Source organism: Kwoniella dendrophila, chromosome 8 (genome assembly GCF_036810415.1).
Source record: "Kwoniella dendrophila CBS 6074 chromosome 8, complete sequence".
NCBI classification, from domain to species: Eukaryota; Fungi; Basidiomycota; class Tremellomycetes; order Tremellales; family Cryptococcaceae; genus Kwoniella; species Kwoniella dendrophila.
The window spans coordinates 1,317,092-1,335,528 of NC_089483.1; the positions used below are offsets into that span (position 1 = coordinate 1,317,092).

An 18,437-nucleotide genomic window follows, 5' to 3' on the forward strand; every position below is an offset into this window, starting at 1 on the left:
AAAGCAATATTGGGCATAGTGAGTGTATGAAACACTCTCCGGTGATATGATGTGATATGATAAGCATATTCCGGATAAGAGATTTAAGATCTTCGCTAATAACTATCAACTCTTTAAGCTAATGGTTCGTTATCTAACCATCTTGAGAACATTGTTAAAGCAGCAACGGGATCATCGTGAGGGACCTGTAAATTCAGACAATTCAATCAAGTAAATATGTCTCACAATCAAAAGGTCGATGGAAAATATAATACTTCAAGAACTCACCATATGTCCTGCATTTCTGAATCCAACGAATGCCAAGTTACCTGCACCTTTACCAGCTGATTTTGTCCAACCAGCAGTAGCATTGTTGGAATCGAAAAATACTTTCTTCTCTGCCTTGGCATATAATTTGGAATATTTAGTTTCTAAATTGTCGGCAACTCTTGAACAACCGATAGCGTTAACAACTAAAGACGATATGGATATTGTGTCAGTGTCCAAAATTCATATAAGTATGCCAAAAAATGACAAAATGCCAAATGAGATATTACTCACGCATATCAGCTTCACCAGAATAGATCAATACTCTTACTCCAGAATCGATAAGTTCGTTCATCAATGCACCAGCATTGTGCATAGCGTCACCTTGCAATAAGCTAAAATCGGGTGTGTCAATCAGCTAAAATACTTGACGATGAAAATGGCGTGAAGGTAGGCGTAAATGATATGCTTACAAGTTCTGGTTGATTTGCATGTTACAACTTTGGAAAGTTACGCTGTCAGGAGCACCTAATTGAGCTTTAACTTCAGGTTTATTCAAATAAGTTTCCATCCAGCCCATTTCTTTGTAACAAAGTGGCCCATCTTTATCTTTTGACTTATCACATGTTCTTCTTACATCATACATGTTCAGACCCTATATTTGAAGGCGCATCAGTCAATGGAAACAGATAACCTCAGTCAGGTGTCCAGTCTTCACTTACGAGTTGTTGCATTTCATTGAATAAACTCCAACAGTATAAAGCGGCAGGCACACAAGCGAATTTAGAGTTTGTTCGATAACATCCGGCGATAAGGTTCTGACATCTTGGTGCTTTTCCTCTCAAAGCTGTACATTCTGGACCTTCTGGATCTTTGTATGGTGCGTAGTGGGAGAGCGAATGGTCGCAAGCCCAGCTGTTCAAGGGACTCGGATTTAGCATATTGTCGGTCATTGAAGGCACTCAACTTACTCTGGAACTGAACCGAATTGAGCATGAGGATCAGTCAAACCGTTTCCGATCATGACCGAAGCGAAGTTGAGTTTAGGTACTCCAGGTGTAGCAGCAAGATCCAGAGCAAGGTTGTTCTTGTAGATTACCTAGACATTACAAGTCAGTCGTCGGGGTACATAGCGGTATAACCAAGAGACTATACTTACACTTGCGATGTTTGGGATGTAAGTACCGGCATATGATTCACCAGCGATGTGGAATTCTTGTTTGGAATATTCTCGGAACTGAATGAGGTATAGACTTGAGCTACTGAATGACGACGATGGGCTGAGTGTATATACTCACTTTAGAGATAAACAACATCAAGAAAGCATAGACATCTTCAGCAGCAGCAGGTGAGTTGTTGACTTCTCCTTCATCGGCATAAGAATATCCTACGCCAATAGGTTCTATAATCGGAAAGAGAGGTAAGAGGTTAGGTATACTAATAGTTTCTAGATGGAAATTGAGTCTAGCTTACGATCTAAGAATAAAACATTTGCAACGTTATTCCAACTAAAATCATTAAGAGTAACGTTTTCACCTTTATTTGCAATATTGCAACCACCTAATTCAAACAACAAACCAGTTGTTGATGAACAACCTGGTCCACCATTTAACCATAAAACTAAAGGATCTTTCTTTGGGTTTGATCTTGATTCTTCAAACCAAAAGAATAAATGTCGAGTTTCGCTTATATCTAAATAACCTGAAAGTTGATTCACTGTAGGATCACATAATTCAGGTTTAACTACTCTTAATCTATGTAATGGAAATGCCGGATGTGACAGTGATACATCTAAAACAATTCAAAATATACATAAGCTTTTCTGCAAATTGATAGCAGAGAGTGAATGGGCAGCTAGCTTACAATCAATTCCATCCTTTTGAACATTTTCAACTTTCAACAATTCATCGATTGATCTGTCACTCTCGAATACGTCCCATTTGTCTTTGGCTGAAAATACGGTATCGTGTAACCATGATTGAGCGGTATCGATAGCTTGAGAAGCTAAATCAGATGTTGATTGGAAGTTCAGTAAATTTGGTACTGCAAAGGCAGGTGTAGCTAATAGAGCTAATGTAGTCAATCTCATCTTGGTAACGAATGACGATGATGCTAGTGAGATGATGAGAGGAAGAAGGAAAGGAAGAGATAATCAATGATCAGATTATATAGATAACAAATAACAGAACATTTATATTGCCACCATACTACTGACTATCAACGCATGCATCATACTCAATTGATTGATTCAACCGGATAGGTACCTCTTTCCCGAAACATCCGGATCAGGTTAATCGGCGGTCATCTCCTTTTAGCACGTGACTGTCTTATTTACCTATTATGTCCCCCCATTCAAGGCGGGCCTTTCCTCAGAAAGGAACGGCAACCTCCACTCGATCTTACCTTGCTTCGTCGCAAGCCGAATTATAGACAAAAGTACGAAATGCATCATCAATAATCCTTCTTAACCCTCTTTCTTTACGTTTCTGTCCTTGACAACGCCGATGATACATGTACTAACACTGAATCACAATGACGGAATTTATGCCGGCGATACCGCCGCATCATGATGAGGAAGAAGGTAAGTTGATAGAGCTAAGATTGAGCTTAGACCGTCGTCAAGAACGAGCTAACAGATATCATAGATGTATGCCGAGTTTGTCGAGTAGAAGGAGACGAAGCAGATCCTTTGATTCATCCATGTAAATGCTCGGGTAGTGTAAAATTTGTTCATCCCGATTGGTGAGCTCACCATTTTCTCCTCACATTCCAATTGAATGAGCTAACATTCACGTTCCTCTCCACAGCTTAAAACAATGGTTGGCACAAACTGGGAAGAAGCATTGCGAAATTTGTGGACACAAATACACATTTACCAAAAGTACGTAACGTGTTGGTCTCTTTCTCCACAGTCAAGGAAAAGACCTTGGTATAATGGGTTAATATATGAAGATACTGATTTGTTCTGTGATTAGTCTATCCCGAGAAACTACCAGACACCATACCTCCAACAGTATATGTTCGACAAAGTATTCTCTGGGTATACCGCAAACAGTTATGGATAGCAAGGTGTATTTTAGTTGTTTCAGTTTGGTTGATAGTACTACCGAGTTTGAACATGTTCAGTTTACGATCATTATTATGGATAGCTGACCATATGTAAGTCACACATCACATGCGAGTATCGTCAGAGAAGCATCATTAATCGTATCAAATAGAGGATACTCTGGTCCCACATCAAACGATGACGTTCCTCAAGGCTTCGTTGGGAACGCTACCGACTTCTCACTCGCGAATGCCACCGAATCAATCGTGCTCAATATAACCAGCACAAGCAATTCTTCCATACCCAACAATACTGCCGGAACCACAAAAGGAGATGTTGTATTTAGACCGGTATCTACACTCATTGTAGTAATCAAGCGAGCTGTCGAGGAATGGATGAAAGGAGACGAGAACAGGTACGTCATCGTCCTTGCTCTTCCTATGCCCTTATTCTCTGCTGATTCTCGAGTGCAGTGTAATAAGTTACGTTCTGAGAGGTCAAATCCTGTCGATATCACTTGCAGCTGTACTTATCGGTTTGATCCTTTTACGGGAATGGATCACTCAGCATAATTTTCAAGAAGGTACTCGACCTCAAATAGTAGAACAAGGAGAAATTAATCCGGACGAATGGATGATATTCAATGGTGTCGCTAGAAAGACGACCGATGTTATGGCTGCGATTCTAGGAAACAAGAGAGCAGCCAGAGAGAGAAGAATGCATGAAATGGCTGAAAATGAAGAAGAAGTGGAGGAAAGAGAACAAGAAGCCGAAGCTTCACTAAGAGCATACCAAAGAACTTTAGATAGAGAACAACAAATAAAGGAAGATCAGGAAGATCAAGAATCTGATAGTGCAGCTGAAAGACGTAAGGCTGGTATGGACTTAGAATCAATTAGATTTCGAGCAAACAGGACACCCTTCCGTGAAGATATAGCTATACCTGATAAACCTGATGCTGTAGTTGCAGCCCTACAAGAATATCGAAGATCTCATCGACTCGCTGAAAAGCAAGCAGCACAGAAAGAGCTTGAAAAAGAAGTTTTTGAAGCTGGAGTAGAATTTGATCAAATGATGGACGAAGCTTTGTTAAGCTCACGAATGCAACCACCCTCACCTTCCTTCCAAGATCGATACGATGGCGAAAGTGATGCTGGACCCAGTCGACCTAGGTTAGAAAGAGTAGGAACGGAATTTGGAGAAGCTAAACCTGAAAGCGTACTTATGGAACCTAAGAGCGATTCAAGAAAGAGCTTCAAAGAGAGAGAAGAAGTAGCTTATAAAGCTCCAGAATTGCTCGAGAAAGGGAAAGGAAAAGAAGAACAATCGGAAGATAGCAATGAAGCTGGACCTAGTGATCCTAGAACAGCCAATGGCGGTGTGGAAGAAGGAGATATACCGCTTTTCCTCCCACCTTCACCTACACGCACAGCCTCATCTTCATCTTCCGCACAGAATAATGTATTCAGAGCTGGAGATACTATACGTTTCGATGAACATGGAAATATACTTCACGAATTCCCTCGTCCAGCTACGACTGAGGGCGATATACCCATCATACCTGCACCTCGACCGGCCGAAGTAGCGAATGAAGATGAAGATGCTGATTGGGAAGACGAAGACGACGGAGATGCAAACAGAGATGCCGAGATTAGAGAAATCGCAGACAACGTCGCTTTCAACGCCAATGGTCTTGGTAACTTGCCAGGAATAGAAATCAGACCAATCCAAGTTGCCGATGTTGCAGCAGAAGAACCGGAAGAAGAACCTTGGGATAGAGATGACTGGAATGGTATATTAGAGGGTGAGTAAGTTGACAATTTGACGTACTGCTGCTGACCAGTCTACCATGCAGTTGTCGGGCTGATGGGTCCTTTGCACGGGTTGTTCCAAAACGTAAGCTCGATACCTAGTGTCATCGGACGACGTTCGTACTAACTTGCCTTATCCAGGTCCTTTTTGGTGTGATAATCATGTCAGCGGCAATATCAATCTTTATTGGTCTCCCTCTGCTTATTGGAAAACTGTTCCTTTCAACCGATATGATTCGGACGTCATTAACAATTGCTCGACGAACTCTTTACCTCATTCGAAAAGTCACCGATCCTGTAGTGGACATAGTATTCGAAATACTCAAAGAAGTGGTAATATTACCATTTTTAGCGGCCGTCCGGGGCGCAGAGACTATTATAGCGCGTAAACTAGGATTAGATGATAGAAGTGTACAAGGAGATATGTTGACCAAGTTGACTTCCATACTTTCACTTTCGTCTTCCACCTCTTCGACATCTATACCAATTGAAGATATAACAGATAAAGGAAAACACGTCGCTTTGTTGGGTGATGGATTAGCTTGGGTTGGACAACATGCCTTTGATGCTTATTCAGCTTATGTTCAAGGTAAACGAAGAATATCAATATCAGATTCTGTATCTGGTAGGATGATTACTGTATTAAGTGGATACGGTACTGCTGCCGGAATAGTTGGGTTAATTGCTTTACCTGGAGATCACGGAGGTGCTATAAGTAGAGAATTGAGTAAGATTGTGAGGGATCATGCTATGTTTTTGAAAGTGAGTCTCCCTGCGATACTGCAATTTCCTGAAAGGTATTGTTAGAGACTAACGTTCATAACCTGCAGCTCGCTTTCTTCATGACTCTTGAACTCGGTGCCTTCCCTCTTGGTATAGGTTTGATGATCGACATGTGTACCGTTCCTCTTTGGCCTGGAGTAACCATTATGAGCAGACTAGACAAGCTTAGAGCTGGACCATTTGGGGTGATGTTCCTCGACTGGTTGATCGGAACGATGTAAGTAGTTTTCGTATCCAGCTGCATCATGTTCATCATACTTGTGGGATTTTACGGATTGACAGTACGACGTATACACAGGTTCATGTATCAATTTGCCACTCTACTCTCGCATATAAGGACCTTATGTAGACCAGGTACATTGTTCTTCATTCGTGATCCAGCGGACCCCAACTATTCACCTGTAAAAGATATTGTAGAGAAAAGCGCTTTCTCCCAGCTAAGAAAGGTGAGTGTAAATTTGGCTTATGTATATCTTGTGCGAGGGCGTATCTGGGGCTGATCAACCATTAATACAGCTTGGTACCTCGGCTGTCATGTATTCCGTGATCGTCTTCACTCTTTTCGGAGGCTCTTGTTGGACTTTGGCTTATATCCCATATATCGATTTCTTGCCCTTAAGATTAGATCCCACCTTGTACGTCACTGACAATTAACCACCTCAGATCCAGAAACCCGTAACGCTGATACCTACCATAGTGGCCCTCTTACATCTATTCCCTTTGATCTACTCTTCCTCCATCTTGTCGTCCCCCCAACGATAAAGTATATACGACCCAGACATCGAGCACGGAAACTATTGAATATATGGTGGAAATCCACCATCAGCTTATTCAGGCTCAACACACTCATGGCTCGGCGAACAGCTCTTCACGATCATACCAAACTTAGTACTCGACCCAATAAGCTGGACAAATTATGGCCAATCTTAGACCCAATATGTCGATACATGTTTGGAAAATATGATCCAGTTTCCACTAAAGCACGTGTACCTGCATCAGATCAAGTTATACTTTTACCACCTGCACAACGTAAAGCCGAAGGTGGAGTATTTATAGCATTGACAGAAGGTGGTACACCACATAATCCTGCAGATAAAATGAGATTACTTAAACAAGATAGAAGAGCTAGAGAAGCTGGTAGAATACCTGAAAGAGATTACGAAGTAATTCATCTACCTAAATTCTGGAGAACCAGAGTTCATACTTTTATAGGTACAACCCTTCTAATGGCTTCTTTTGTTCTGGCTTTCTCAACTTTTGGTCCTATAATCATAGGTAGAATGGCTAGTAATCTGGTTAGCAATGGATCAAGTAAATCGGTTCATGATGGATACAACTGGGTGAGTGACTTCCTCTCGAATATCCCATTTGATATTCCGTTGGTGGATATTGACTTGTCCTTCGTTTCCATCCTCAGTTATTCGGTGCATACATCATGTATCTATCACTTTCACTTGGTCTATTCGCCAGAAGACATATCATGACTCTATCAAAAGCTGCTAGACTCAGAAGATCAGCAAGGTCAACTAGAATCAAACGAACTTTCATCAGATATCTTGCGGGCGCATATGGCTTATTCACTGTGTATGGAGTCGTACCATTCTGTATTGGATTGTTGGGTGATATTTATGGAAGTTCTTTCTCTTGGCAAAGAAAGGGTGCAGTAGATGCCCGAATGGTGGTTCATTTCTGGAACACCTGGTAAGTTTTTGAGTTTCGCCCGTGCAACTTGCCAGCTTATCGCGCTAACCCGCAATTTTAGGGCTATGGGGGTTGTTGTCTGCTCCCTTGGAGTTGGACTGATGAGCAATGTCAAGCGAATGAAACCTACTAAAGGATCTCTGATGGATAAATTGAAAGACGTGTGTAATAAGTTGGCTTTGCGATTGATATAGTGGCTGATGTTAATATTATCATCCGATTTAGCAATTCAAGAATCCATTCCCGAGAGATCTATCGACTACACATAAAGTAGTATGGCCTGTCATTCAGAGACTACTCTGGCTTAATATAACACCTTTTTTGGCTACTTTTATAATTCTATTGACTTTCAAAGGTGAACTTAGTGATGAAACACATCAAGCAATAGGTAAGTGCAGTATCCGTATTCGTATTTTCATTATTGCAAAATGAAATGTTGCCATAGAAATCTCGTAAAGCTGATGAATGCTATCTCTTCGCTAACATAACAGGACAAGCTGTCACACCGATCTTCTTAAGAATACATATATTGATTGGAATAAAAGATTATCTTAAATCAGGATGGGGAAAGATGAGACAAGAGATGATTGATGCTGAATATGTTTTGGAAGAGAAAGTTGAAAATTTTGATCCAATTAAAGAAGAAGAAGAAAAGAAAAAAAGGGAAGAAATGATAAAAAAGAAAAAAGAACAAAAGGAAAACAAATTGAGTAAAGATAAAGAAAACAGAGAAAATGATATAGATTTAGATGATGAGGATGATAACGACGATGATGAGGAGAAAGAGGAAGAATGGGAAGACGAGAATGAAGTTGAAGAAAGAGAAGAACGAAATGAGAACCGGGAAGATGTTGTTGTCGCGATTGATTAGACAAGTCTACTTCTTAGAGCTGGCTTAGAGATATTGATATACCCCGCATTATCCGCCTTCATGCATATACCTTGACATGTCTGGTGTAGGACAATCAATGCTACCAGTATTATATGAAACCCAATATTGCTCATGATCAAGTAGGTCGAAGGAAAATCGATAGTTTAGTATGTCTGTTTGACGCCTCACTCATTCATCGTTCTGCGATAACTTGTGTGGTATCAAGAGGGTGTTTACCGAATCCTAAATCAGTAGATAACGGTAAACGCTAAATCAGATTGGAATGAAAATATGATCCGTCCGAACAACCTTTACCTTACTTTAAGCTCAGGTCCACCATCAAAATTTATCCCCTTTAGCGAAATGACGAAGTCACGAAGGTGAAAAAGAATAAAGTTTGATACCCCTTCTTTCCGCCTCCTTCGATATTCACAGAATCAATCATACCAACGATATCGTAAGATCTAGAATGCCAAGTACCGCGCAGTACATAATCGTAAAATCAAGATGGTCGTTCCCTTTGATAACAATGATTTAATCCTCTGATTGTTCACGAAATACTCCAATTTGATGGTAACTGACATCTAAACAATATGATAAAGTATGTGTGCTGAATGTGGCGTTTTTGATGGTCTATCCTAATAAAGTTTTGAAAGAGAAATAACTTATTTTTCTTAGGCTCAAACGTGATAATTTACCCCTTGATTGTTGCGACTAGACTACCATATAGCTCTAAGGTATCGATGTCAAAGGTAGTCGCCACGAAAAAATACAGACTAAAATGATTTGCCCTGACGATCAATCTTTTTGTTTCTTAAAGTATAAGCATCTAGTGTTGTTTTGGATTTCAGGTCCAATCAAATTCATCATCAAAGTTTACATACCTTTCCTGATAGTTAGCCTAGTCCTCAGTCGCTGTCAGGTTGTTCACTAAAAGTTTATCTGCATCATGTTCAAAGGTGTCTTATTGATCTCTCAGAACCCTGAAATTAACGGAATTGATATTGACTAAAACGCTGATCAAACTTGTTTGTTCTTTGTTGTCTCCAACACAATAGCACGAACTGCAATCATCATGTGAATGTAATGTCTCATCATGCAAAAAATGAAGATAAGAGATATGTTAAACTTCCTTCTCCTGTGATGTAGAGGGTAGCTGTGAAAAGAAACGGATCAAGAGGTACGAGATTGATTTTCAATGTTGTGGAGCAAGTAGGAAATAGAAGTATAAAGTTGATGTTCAAAGTACCCCGATATAACACAAAAAGCTAAAATTTGAAGTCTGTGCGTTTTAACATTTCGCCATACGTATTGTTGTCATCTGGATGGTTTACGACCAGCAAAGAAAGCAATAGATTGTGTTGACGTAAAAATCGTATATATATGGACAGTCAACCATTAAAATGCAAGTCACCATAATTCAGAATTTATCAGTATCTTCGTGTTTTCTTTTACTGGGTTAAAGCCTCAATTCACTTCTCGCTATCTCTTCTTCTTATCCTTCTATTTTTGATCCCTTTTGAGGCGCTGAATCTTCTACTTCATTCCCTAACCCACATATCACAGTCTTCATCAAGCTATTATGTCAGCTTTGATGTCTCCTAGAAATTATCAACACGTAAATTACAGCTCTTCCCACCACAAGAACTGGAACGAGCGATTTTCATCTCCCCATTCTACAATTGATACAAAATATCAATATATAAAGCACCCTTCCACTGGTACAAATTCACCGATTACCGATGATACTAGCGAAGTTGATGTTAATCTAAATGGCTTCTCCTACTTCGACGAACCTGTTCCTACTGCCGGATGTAAGTCGCTCTCTCGTAACATTTTCTCGGATAACAAACATAGCACCACCCTGCCGTGATCAATTCAGGCTGGCAAGACCGCTGACTCGATACATGTGAAACAGACGATAGATATCTCGAGAAAAACGACAATCTACCAAATCACTTCGCTCAGCCTCCTCGACCTCGTCTGGTCGGTTCTGGCGTTGGTACCGTCAATAAATACCTGAATGATGCTAAGGCTTTTGGTTCTCTCACTACCGACAACAATTCAAAAGCTTCCACTAAGCATCTTAGAGTCGTAAAAGGTGAGCTATTCACACGCATAACCTGCTCGAACAACCGAAGTTGATCTACATTTTTTCCAGAATTTAACGCTGCCACAGCAGCTAGTGAAAATGGGCAAGAAAGCAGAACTGCCCCTTCCATCACAGCTAAATCATTCACACCAAAATCAACTTTCCAGAACGAAAAGGTTGCTCATAGCGATTATGGACTGTTCAAGCCGACTTACGATGGTACAACTACGTTCAACCCCGAACACATGTTATCCTCATCGGCTTATGCAACCCCTTCGAGTTTTCTTCCGGATCTATCCATCTTCGGCACAGCAGAATGCATCGCTTCTCTCATCGCTGCTTCACCTAATACCACCATGCCTGATGGTACACCTGTCACAAGACCCTTCTCTTTCGATCCCCTTCCATATACTGATGAGGATATTCCTGTGCCTCAACCATACAATATCGAATATCCTCATCCAATTACCGCGTATGCGTCCCCTCGTGTAAATCCCGAAACAGTCAGAAGAAGCGGTTACGATCGATTACTTAAACATCTTGTCCGCGAGGATTTACCTCTTGTACTTGGTACAAGATTATATGATGCTGGATTTAGGGATCTTGATTCAAGTGTTTATCTTCTATTCTCATTTGATGGTTCTCAAGGCAATGGTATTCCGGAATCACTTTGGTCAAAATTGGAAAATGTGACTTCATCTAAATTGCCTGTTGGTACAGCTGGTATCTCGCCTTTCGCTCGATCAACTACAGTTTCAATGGCGCCACAAATGCCACCGAGATTCGCTCAACTCAGCAATCAAACCACTAGGGATCACGACACGAGTACTTCTCATTCGAATACTCATGATGCTGGATACTTCAGTAGACCTATGTTCACCCGTCAAAACCACTATGATGAAACACCTGCGCCATCCCTCAGCTATCATCCCATCAGACATGCTTCTTCCAAGCACCAATTATCATCTGTAGCAGCTCGTCCAACAGCTGATAGTCACGCAGATCTAATCAAGTCAATCAATACCAACCGCAAGCTTGATGATGGCTGTTCACCCTTCTACAAAACTGAAATCTGCTCAATCTGGTCACAAAGTGGTACCTGCAAATATGGTAACCGCTGTCAAGTGAGTAGTTTAGGATCAAACCGCGTTCTTACAGCCATACTGACTCCCCCTATTGTCATATTAGTATGCTCATGGTCTCGAAGAACTCCGACTCCCTCGTCATATGCAAGACGACGATCGATACAATGGTCCAAATTTGCTGCTTCATGGAGTGGAAGATCGTATGGCTTACCCATCACCTGGAAAATCAACCTCTTTCCAATTGCACCCCAAACCTACAACCTTACCCCAAGCCAGACCTGAGCCTAGAAGAGCTTCTTGTCCACCCCAACAATTGGCTACTCTGGCAGAAACAGAAGATGATCACCTCTTGCCGCTCTCTCAATATCAACAAATCTGTGAGATTCCCGCCCCCATCGGCTCTGAGAGACCTGCACTTTCCAGTACTTCAATCCCAGCCAGCACTAGATCTTCTATTTCTTGTACCGAAAAATGGGAAGATATGCCACCTTTCATTCTGTCCGACTCAAATCACCCACTTGCAAACGAGTCCAGATCTACCAGACTCAGAAGTGAACCAAGCACTATGAGTTTAAGCTTTTCAAGCTCGTCAGGATCAAGATATAGCATGTATACCGATTATAGTGACGCTACTACGTCCAGTCCAATCGAAGCGGACATCACCATTTCAGATCAGGGAAATTTAGGCCACCCCGGTAACGGTAACGATCAAGTTGATATTGGTATCAACCGAAAGTCCGGACCTTTTAGTTTCGAGAATGGATATTCCGTTTGGTAAATTTTGGCTTTCTTTCTTTTTCCTTACTCGCTTTGATCCGTCTTGATTTTGTCGAGTGCAAATTTCGTTTTTCCACTTCTGTCTGTAGTTTTGATCTTGATCTTTTATCTAATTTTTGGAAACACCTAATCTGATCTCATTTATCTTTTATTCAAAAACAAATTGAACTGTCTACTTATTGTATTAGTGTATTTGTGAATTTGTCAAAATGTATAAAGAATAAACAAGTTAATTTTTCGCGCCAAATTAAGTGGACTTAAGAAAAGGGAAAATAGGTAGAAGTAAAACTGTTAGTAGAGAAGAAGGTCCATATATGTGGTATTCTCCATACTCCTTCGGTATTAGAAATTTGTGGATATACGATTTTACCTCATGTTCATAATTATGCATTATTCATTTCCAGTGGTCTATTTTACAGTTCTTGCCAAGTTGGACATGCGATGACAGCAGATTCGTGATATATCACGATGGTTATCGGTTGGCATTACCTTTTGAGTATTTATATGTAGGTTGACTATATGCTTTTGATGTGTCTACGTGTTAGCATTGGAGTTATTACTTGATGAATTATTGGTATTTGATGATGGTATATTAGAGATACTTGGGTTGATATTTGTAGTCGAAGCAGTTGTAGATAATAATTTCGACATTGGTTGAGCATAAGCTAAAGATCTTTTGACATAAAATAACATATATGCTTTTTGGTTCAAGACTGCTGATAATGTCGTCGGTGTGACTATCGTTTAATGAAAAGATAAGAATTAGCTGCCTGAAAATCTTGCATATGCGAAATTTTGACAAGTACCTTTATCATCATCACAATGCCACCATTCATCGCCCTCTCTTACATCAGCCCAATAATGTCCATTATCTAATTTACCTTCGTGTGTTACAACAGCAAATAGATCATATATGAACAATGAATCAGGTAATTTCTCATCTTTCTTCTTTTCACTCTTTTGTGCAGGTTCTTCTTCTTCTTCTTCTTTGATAACTGGTTTGACATCAGTTGTTTCTCCATCACCTCCTTCTGCTGTAGGAGAACGCTTTTGCTCTTGTGTAGGTGTAGGTAAAGGTGTATTCACATATGGTCTCATATCTAACTTTGAAGGGAACCTAACATGACTTTCTATTTTAGATGATGCTGTTGTCATATGGGCAAAACGCTATGAAAATAAAGTAAATCAGTTTGTACTTCTTTCGTATTGTATAGAGTGAATTAATAATGCTTACTTTTAGCTGAAATGATAAAACCGGTGCAAGCTTTTTGATAGCCAAGTTTTTGGTAGCATGCTAATTATATAAATGAGTGAGCATTTTTTTCCATCACAAAAGAAGAACGGCTAAATCAAACGAGAGTACTAACAGTACCTGGCCCTCCGCCACATTTTGAACATTCATATCCCTTTTCACCACCTATTGTTTCACTAGCGCAGAATCTTCTCAATAATGATGCCAATGTGAGTTGAGAGCTCCCGTTCCCGTTTGAGCCATTTCCAATGCCATCTAGAGAGGAGGTGGAAGTCGATGACGATAAGCTAGTCGAGGGGGAGTAAGGGAAATCTAGCTGTATACTCAATAGTGGATCTGTGGTTGATGAAGTATATGAACATGATGAGCAAGTAACCGAAGAGAGCAATGACCCAGCAAACGTTTGATCTATGACATGATGCGTCTGTTAGCTGGTTTTGATAGCAATCATCTCTAACGTAGATTTTACTCACGAGCAATGCAATTGCAACTCGACAATTGGCCTTTGGCATGGGCGTGTATTTGGTCCAGCGCGGCTAGGAAGAAAGAATGTGCGTCTGAAATGAGTGATGCTGTCAGCTGAGCTCATCTGCAGACTAAAGAGACAACTGACCTTGTTGACCGTAACCTTCCAACTCAGCACTAGCGTGCCACATAGAATAGAGCATAGTGATAGGGCCGAACGGCGAGGTATCCTCTTTATAAAACTATACATGAGAGATTGATCCATCAGTCTGACGAACCGAAAGCCATGTAGTACGGCAATTTAAAGCTAAACCGATTGACGTACCTCCTCGAAAGCCCTATCCATTTCACAACACATACAACCTTTCTCCCTATCTATACCTGGTGCACCATTTGGGGCTTCAGCACCAAGGAAAGGCTTTCCTACACTTAAGCCTTTAGATCCATTCTGACAGACATGCCGATTGTGTTTATCCGATAGAAAGTATGCTTTCAATAAAGGATTATGAATTAGGGATTGCAGTATGGCAGAAAGAAAACATGTTTGAGAAAGATTCAATAGAGGGCGTAGTCCTACACCAACAGTGTCAGCTTGCAGAATCCTCATAGATGGTCAATTGAAAATTAAGCTGACGCACCTCTGCAAGAGCTTTTCCCAACTTCAGTTTCTTGGATCTTCACCATGTTATTGGGATTCCAAGCCTTCCAAGGACCTCTTCCTCTACCCCTTCCTCCACCTACAGCACCCGGTTCACGGGATTTGTCATTCATCTCTTCCATGCGTATCCTAACAATTCTAAACAAAGCTTCGAATTGATCGGAGTAGATTGTGTCCGAGCATGATGAACAATAGATTGCACCAGTCAATGGATCAACGGCTAGGAATTTCGTAAAATATAAGCTGACATGCTTAGCTGAGCCCATAAGACAGCTTACCGAATGCGCATTTTTGATCAGCCTTTTGACAGTGAGTTCGCATGCAATTTTTGGAGGAGGAAGATGATGATATTCCAGTGAAAGGTAAACAACCGATATACGGACAAGTCAAACATGCCCAAGGTCGTGTTAGAGTAGTTGAACAAGTGTGGCATGCCGGAGGGGTGGTCTGGAGGGGCAAGGTTCAAATTAGCCATTCGTAGTCACGAGAAGACAGAAGGAAGGAGGGGAAATGATGGCAAAGCGTGGATTTCAATCTTAATCTTTCCATGATGGTAGTCATATTGACTCACTTTTCTTCGTTTCGCCCCCTCAGCCACAGCTCCCCATCTAACAGCTTCTGTAAAACGCTTTTCCACCTCAGATTTCTTCGTACTGCTAGACGGTGGTGGCACTGATCCGTTTGAGCCTTCATTTGAGTTTGGATTCGGTTGAGAGGGTGAGCTGAGGAGCGAAGAAAGATGAGAACAGATGGAAGTGTCAGGTCTGGTGAAAAGGTTCGAGGTTAAGGAAGGAGTGGCTGTCATTGCTAAAGAAATATTGTACGATCTTGGAGAGATTACAAAGGACGACCGAACTTGGAGACTCAGGACTACCTTCTCTTCGGTCTCTCCTCACGATTGTGTTTGATAGTCGAGCATCCAGATACAGAAGTCAATGTCGTACAAAGTAAGATTGAGTAAGACAGAGTATTCAAAATAATGAAAATGATAATTGAACAGTAACAGTTTGTGAGATGATGAATGAGCTCGGACATTAATACCGGCGACAACCGAGATAACAGAAACCTTATCACGTGGCTTGAAAGGCATAGCCACTTACGTAAGTAAATCCCTCACGCGTTTCTGTAGTCGGTCCAAGATACGCGTTTTGAACATCACAAACATCTAAAAACTATTCTTGTCAACAAATACCATCTATGATCTCTCTTGATACGGTTGAAAAACCTCGACTTCACCAACACTAACCCCATAATTTTTATCCAAAAACAGGACAGGGGTATATCATTACAAACCAAGATACACTCAAGACAAAAAAAAATCATTGTTGACGGGGTCTTACCTCTTCAGTAGCTTTGTCGTCAATATGTCAAATCCTCTTTTATCACCGCCATTTTACATTATACCAGGTATAGATCCGAATTCACCTATATCAGCTCAAACAGAACAGATAGACCAATTAAATACTTTACTGCTACAAGATATAGATGCAAATTTTGCTAAATTCCATCAGATAGTTACTAGTAGGATATTACCTGAAATAAAGAGATTTGCAATTGCTGGAGAACCCACGAGAGAAGCTGCTCAGGTGAGTTGACAAGCTTGAGCAATATTATAACATCATTCTGTCATATGTGACCCCTATACCAAAAGGAGAAGATTCATACTGACTCTACCTATGCCCTGGTCAGTTTTGGAGATCATTCTTCGAAGCGGCATCATCGATAAAAGCCCCAATAACGAATGATAATAGTTCATTAGGATTAGGTGTGCAGCATGATCAAGATACATCAACACAATACGATGATCAAACAATGACATTGAGGAGGGATCAAGATGATTCAAGGCTATCAACCAATAACAATCAGAATGAAAATGATGAATCTGGATCATCATTTATATTTGATCCACCTGCAACATCTTCGACGCCATTACCTTTTAATCGTACTATTGGTGGTCGTCAACAACAACAATATCAAGTCAATTCATCATGGGAAGATTCAATGGAATCTCCCTTTGATAAATTAGATAGAAAATTAAGAGATGATTTGAAAATTAATGATAATATTGCTGGTACAATAACAAGAAACAATAATTATGAAAATAGTGGATTTTTATCAAGTTCAAATGAATTTCCTACACCTTCTTTACCTTCAGGTTATTCATTACCTAATCTCAGTAAAATCACTGCTTCTTCTTCTTCATCGTCATCAAAAATGATACCATCTTGGAATCAAAATCAAATTCAAGATCAAAGTCAAGAAAGTGAACAAGAAGAATATTCAACAGGTACAGTTAATCCAAATGATTTACCAACTTCAAATTTACCACGACCATCATCAGCTACACCTAAGCCCATTAAGTCGGGTTTGAAATCATCCACATCTTCTAGAAATAATATCGTTAATAATAATCCATTTGGACCAAATTTCAATGGTATAGCAGATTTGAGAAATACACCTTTAAATCCCGGAAAGAAAGTTAAAAAACAACCTAAACAATCAATTTTACCTGGTATAAATGATTTTGATTCTTCTGATGAAGAAGATAATTTAGCTCTTGGTATGTCACCACCTGTCACAATGAAATTTTCTTTGCCACCAAAAGCAAAAGCTATTTTTGATTTATCGAAGACACCAAATAAGAAAGTGATTCCAAGAGATTCAGTCTATGGTGGTTCGTTGAACACGACAGATAATGGTAACAATGATCACACAGAACATAATATTACCAATCAATCGAATCTACAACAAAATCAAGGTGATCACAATGAAGGTGAAAAACAAGCTAAATTCATCTTAGATGATTTATTAGAGGAAATGAATTCTGAATTATCACCTAGATTGGATACACCAGAAGGTTTAGGTAGATATTCAATTCTACCAGGTGAATTACAGCCTGGTGAAGGGAGATTACTGTTCTCTGATAGTAGAAACAATAACGATCGTCAACAAAGTCAACGACCACCTGTTTTAGAAGAAGAAATTGGGAGTGACGAGACTTACCATCATCAGTCTAATATACCATCAACCTCAGAAGGTAATCAACAACAAAGACCTAATGTAAATAGAAGATCTACAGGAGCAAATACGTCTTTTGGATCGGATATAGTAGATGTACCGATAGGTCGACAAATTTATTCAACTGAAGATTCATTTGATCAAGATGATGATTCTTTTGACGATGATATATCATTACAACCAAGTCAAACTGGTACTAACAATACAGGTACTGTAATTTCAAGTTTACCATATTCAATAAATGATCATCAAGAACAACAGCATTACATCAACAATGATATCTCTTATATGTCTTCTGAAGGTGATTTAACTACACGTCAAAATCCTTATGGAGACGATGATGATGATAGAACAACAATGTCTGAAGCAGGTGCTATTTTTGGTAAACAACCTACAAATATCCCACAACTACAACAACAGCAGCAGCAGTTTCAAAAACAAGGTTTAGATCCAAGAAGAAAATCACATTTTGAATTAATGAAAATGGATGAAATGGATACTTACCATGGTGGTAGATTAGAAGATGCGGCAGGTGATGATGTTTTCCACAGTCCTACGAATCAATTGAGAAAAGGTGGTAATGTTAGTAATAGTAATAGTCATGGTGGTAACGGTGGATACCAGTGAATCCA

The 18,437-nt window shown here is 40.0% G+C and overlaps 5 protein-coding genes across 5 annotated transcripts; 3 read left to right on the plus strand and 2 right to left on the minus strand.

The window, feature by feature from the left end:
- Positions 1–113: 113 nt before the first annotated feature.
- Positions 114–2,335, minus strand: L201_006308 (uncharacterized protein; the record flags this gene model as incomplete). Its single annotated transcript, XM_066222030.1, has 10 exons — positions 114–185; positions 268–452; positions 541–641; positions 720–901; positions 969–1,161; positions 1,218–1,345; positions 1,406–1,483; positions 1,545–1,648; positions 1,720–2,037; positions 2,110–2,335. The coding sequence occupies 10 exons, from the start codon at positions 2,333–2,335 to the stop codon at positions 114–116; spliced, it is 1,587 nt and encodes a 528-aa protein (XP_066078127.1).
- Positions 2,336–2,778: 443 nt separating this feature from the next.
- L201_006309 (uncharacterized protein) lies at positions 2,779–8,458 on the plus strand (the record flags this gene model as incomplete). Its single annotated transcript, XM_066222031.1, has 16 exons — positions 2,779–2,827; positions 2,892–2,988; positions 3,054–3,127; positions 3,222–3,405; positions 3,465–3,707; positions 3,766–5,096; positions 5,148–5,188; positions 5,245–5,865; positions 5,934–6,103; positions 6,185–6,332; positions 6,403–6,521; positions 6,584–7,226; positions 7,304–7,587; positions 7,649–7,748; positions 7,813–7,975; positions 8,079–8,458. 16 exons carry the CDS (start codon positions 2,779–2,781, stop codon positions 8,456–8,458), a joined length of 4,647 nt encoding a protein of 1,548 aa, XP_066078128.1.
- Positions 8,459–10,040: 1,582 nt separating this feature from the next.
- Positions 10,041–12,413, plus strand: L201_006310 (uncharacterized protein; the record flags this gene model as incomplete). The annotated part of the gene is made up of 4 exons (XM_066222032.1): positions 10,041–10,272; positions 10,377–10,559; positions 10,620–11,674; positions 11,739–12,413. 4 exons carry the CDS (start codon positions 10,041–10,043, stop codon positions 12,411–12,413), a joined length of 2,145 nt encoding a protein of 714 aa, XP_066078129.1.
- A 533-nt stretch (positions 12,414–12,946) lies between these two features.
- L201_006311 (uncharacterized protein) lies at positions 12,947–15,592 on the minus strand (the record flags this gene model as incomplete). The annotated part of the gene is made up of 10 exons (XM_066222033.1): positions 12,947–13,149; positions 13,219–13,579; positions 13,647–13,706; positions 13,780–14,072; positions 14,138–14,221; positions 14,278–14,371; positions 14,455–14,702; positions 14,768–15,007; positions 15,066–15,234; positions 15,359–15,592. The coding sequence occupies 10 exons, from the start codon at positions 15,590–15,592 to the stop codon at positions 12,947–12,949; spliced, it is 1,986 nt and encodes a 661-aa protein (XP_066078130.1).
- Positions 15,593–16,151: 559 nt separating this feature from the next.
- On the plus strand, positions 16,152–18,432 carry L201_006312 (uncharacterized protein; the record flags this gene model as incomplete). The annotated part of the gene is made up of 3 exons (XM_066222034.1): positions 16,152–16,373; positions 16,477–17,485; positions 17,561–18,432. The coding sequence occupies 3 exons, from the start codon at positions 16,152–16,154 to the stop codon at positions 18,430–18,432; spliced, it is 2,103 nt and encodes a 700-aa protein (XP_066078131.1).
- Positions 18,433–18,437: the final 5 nt, after the last annotated feature.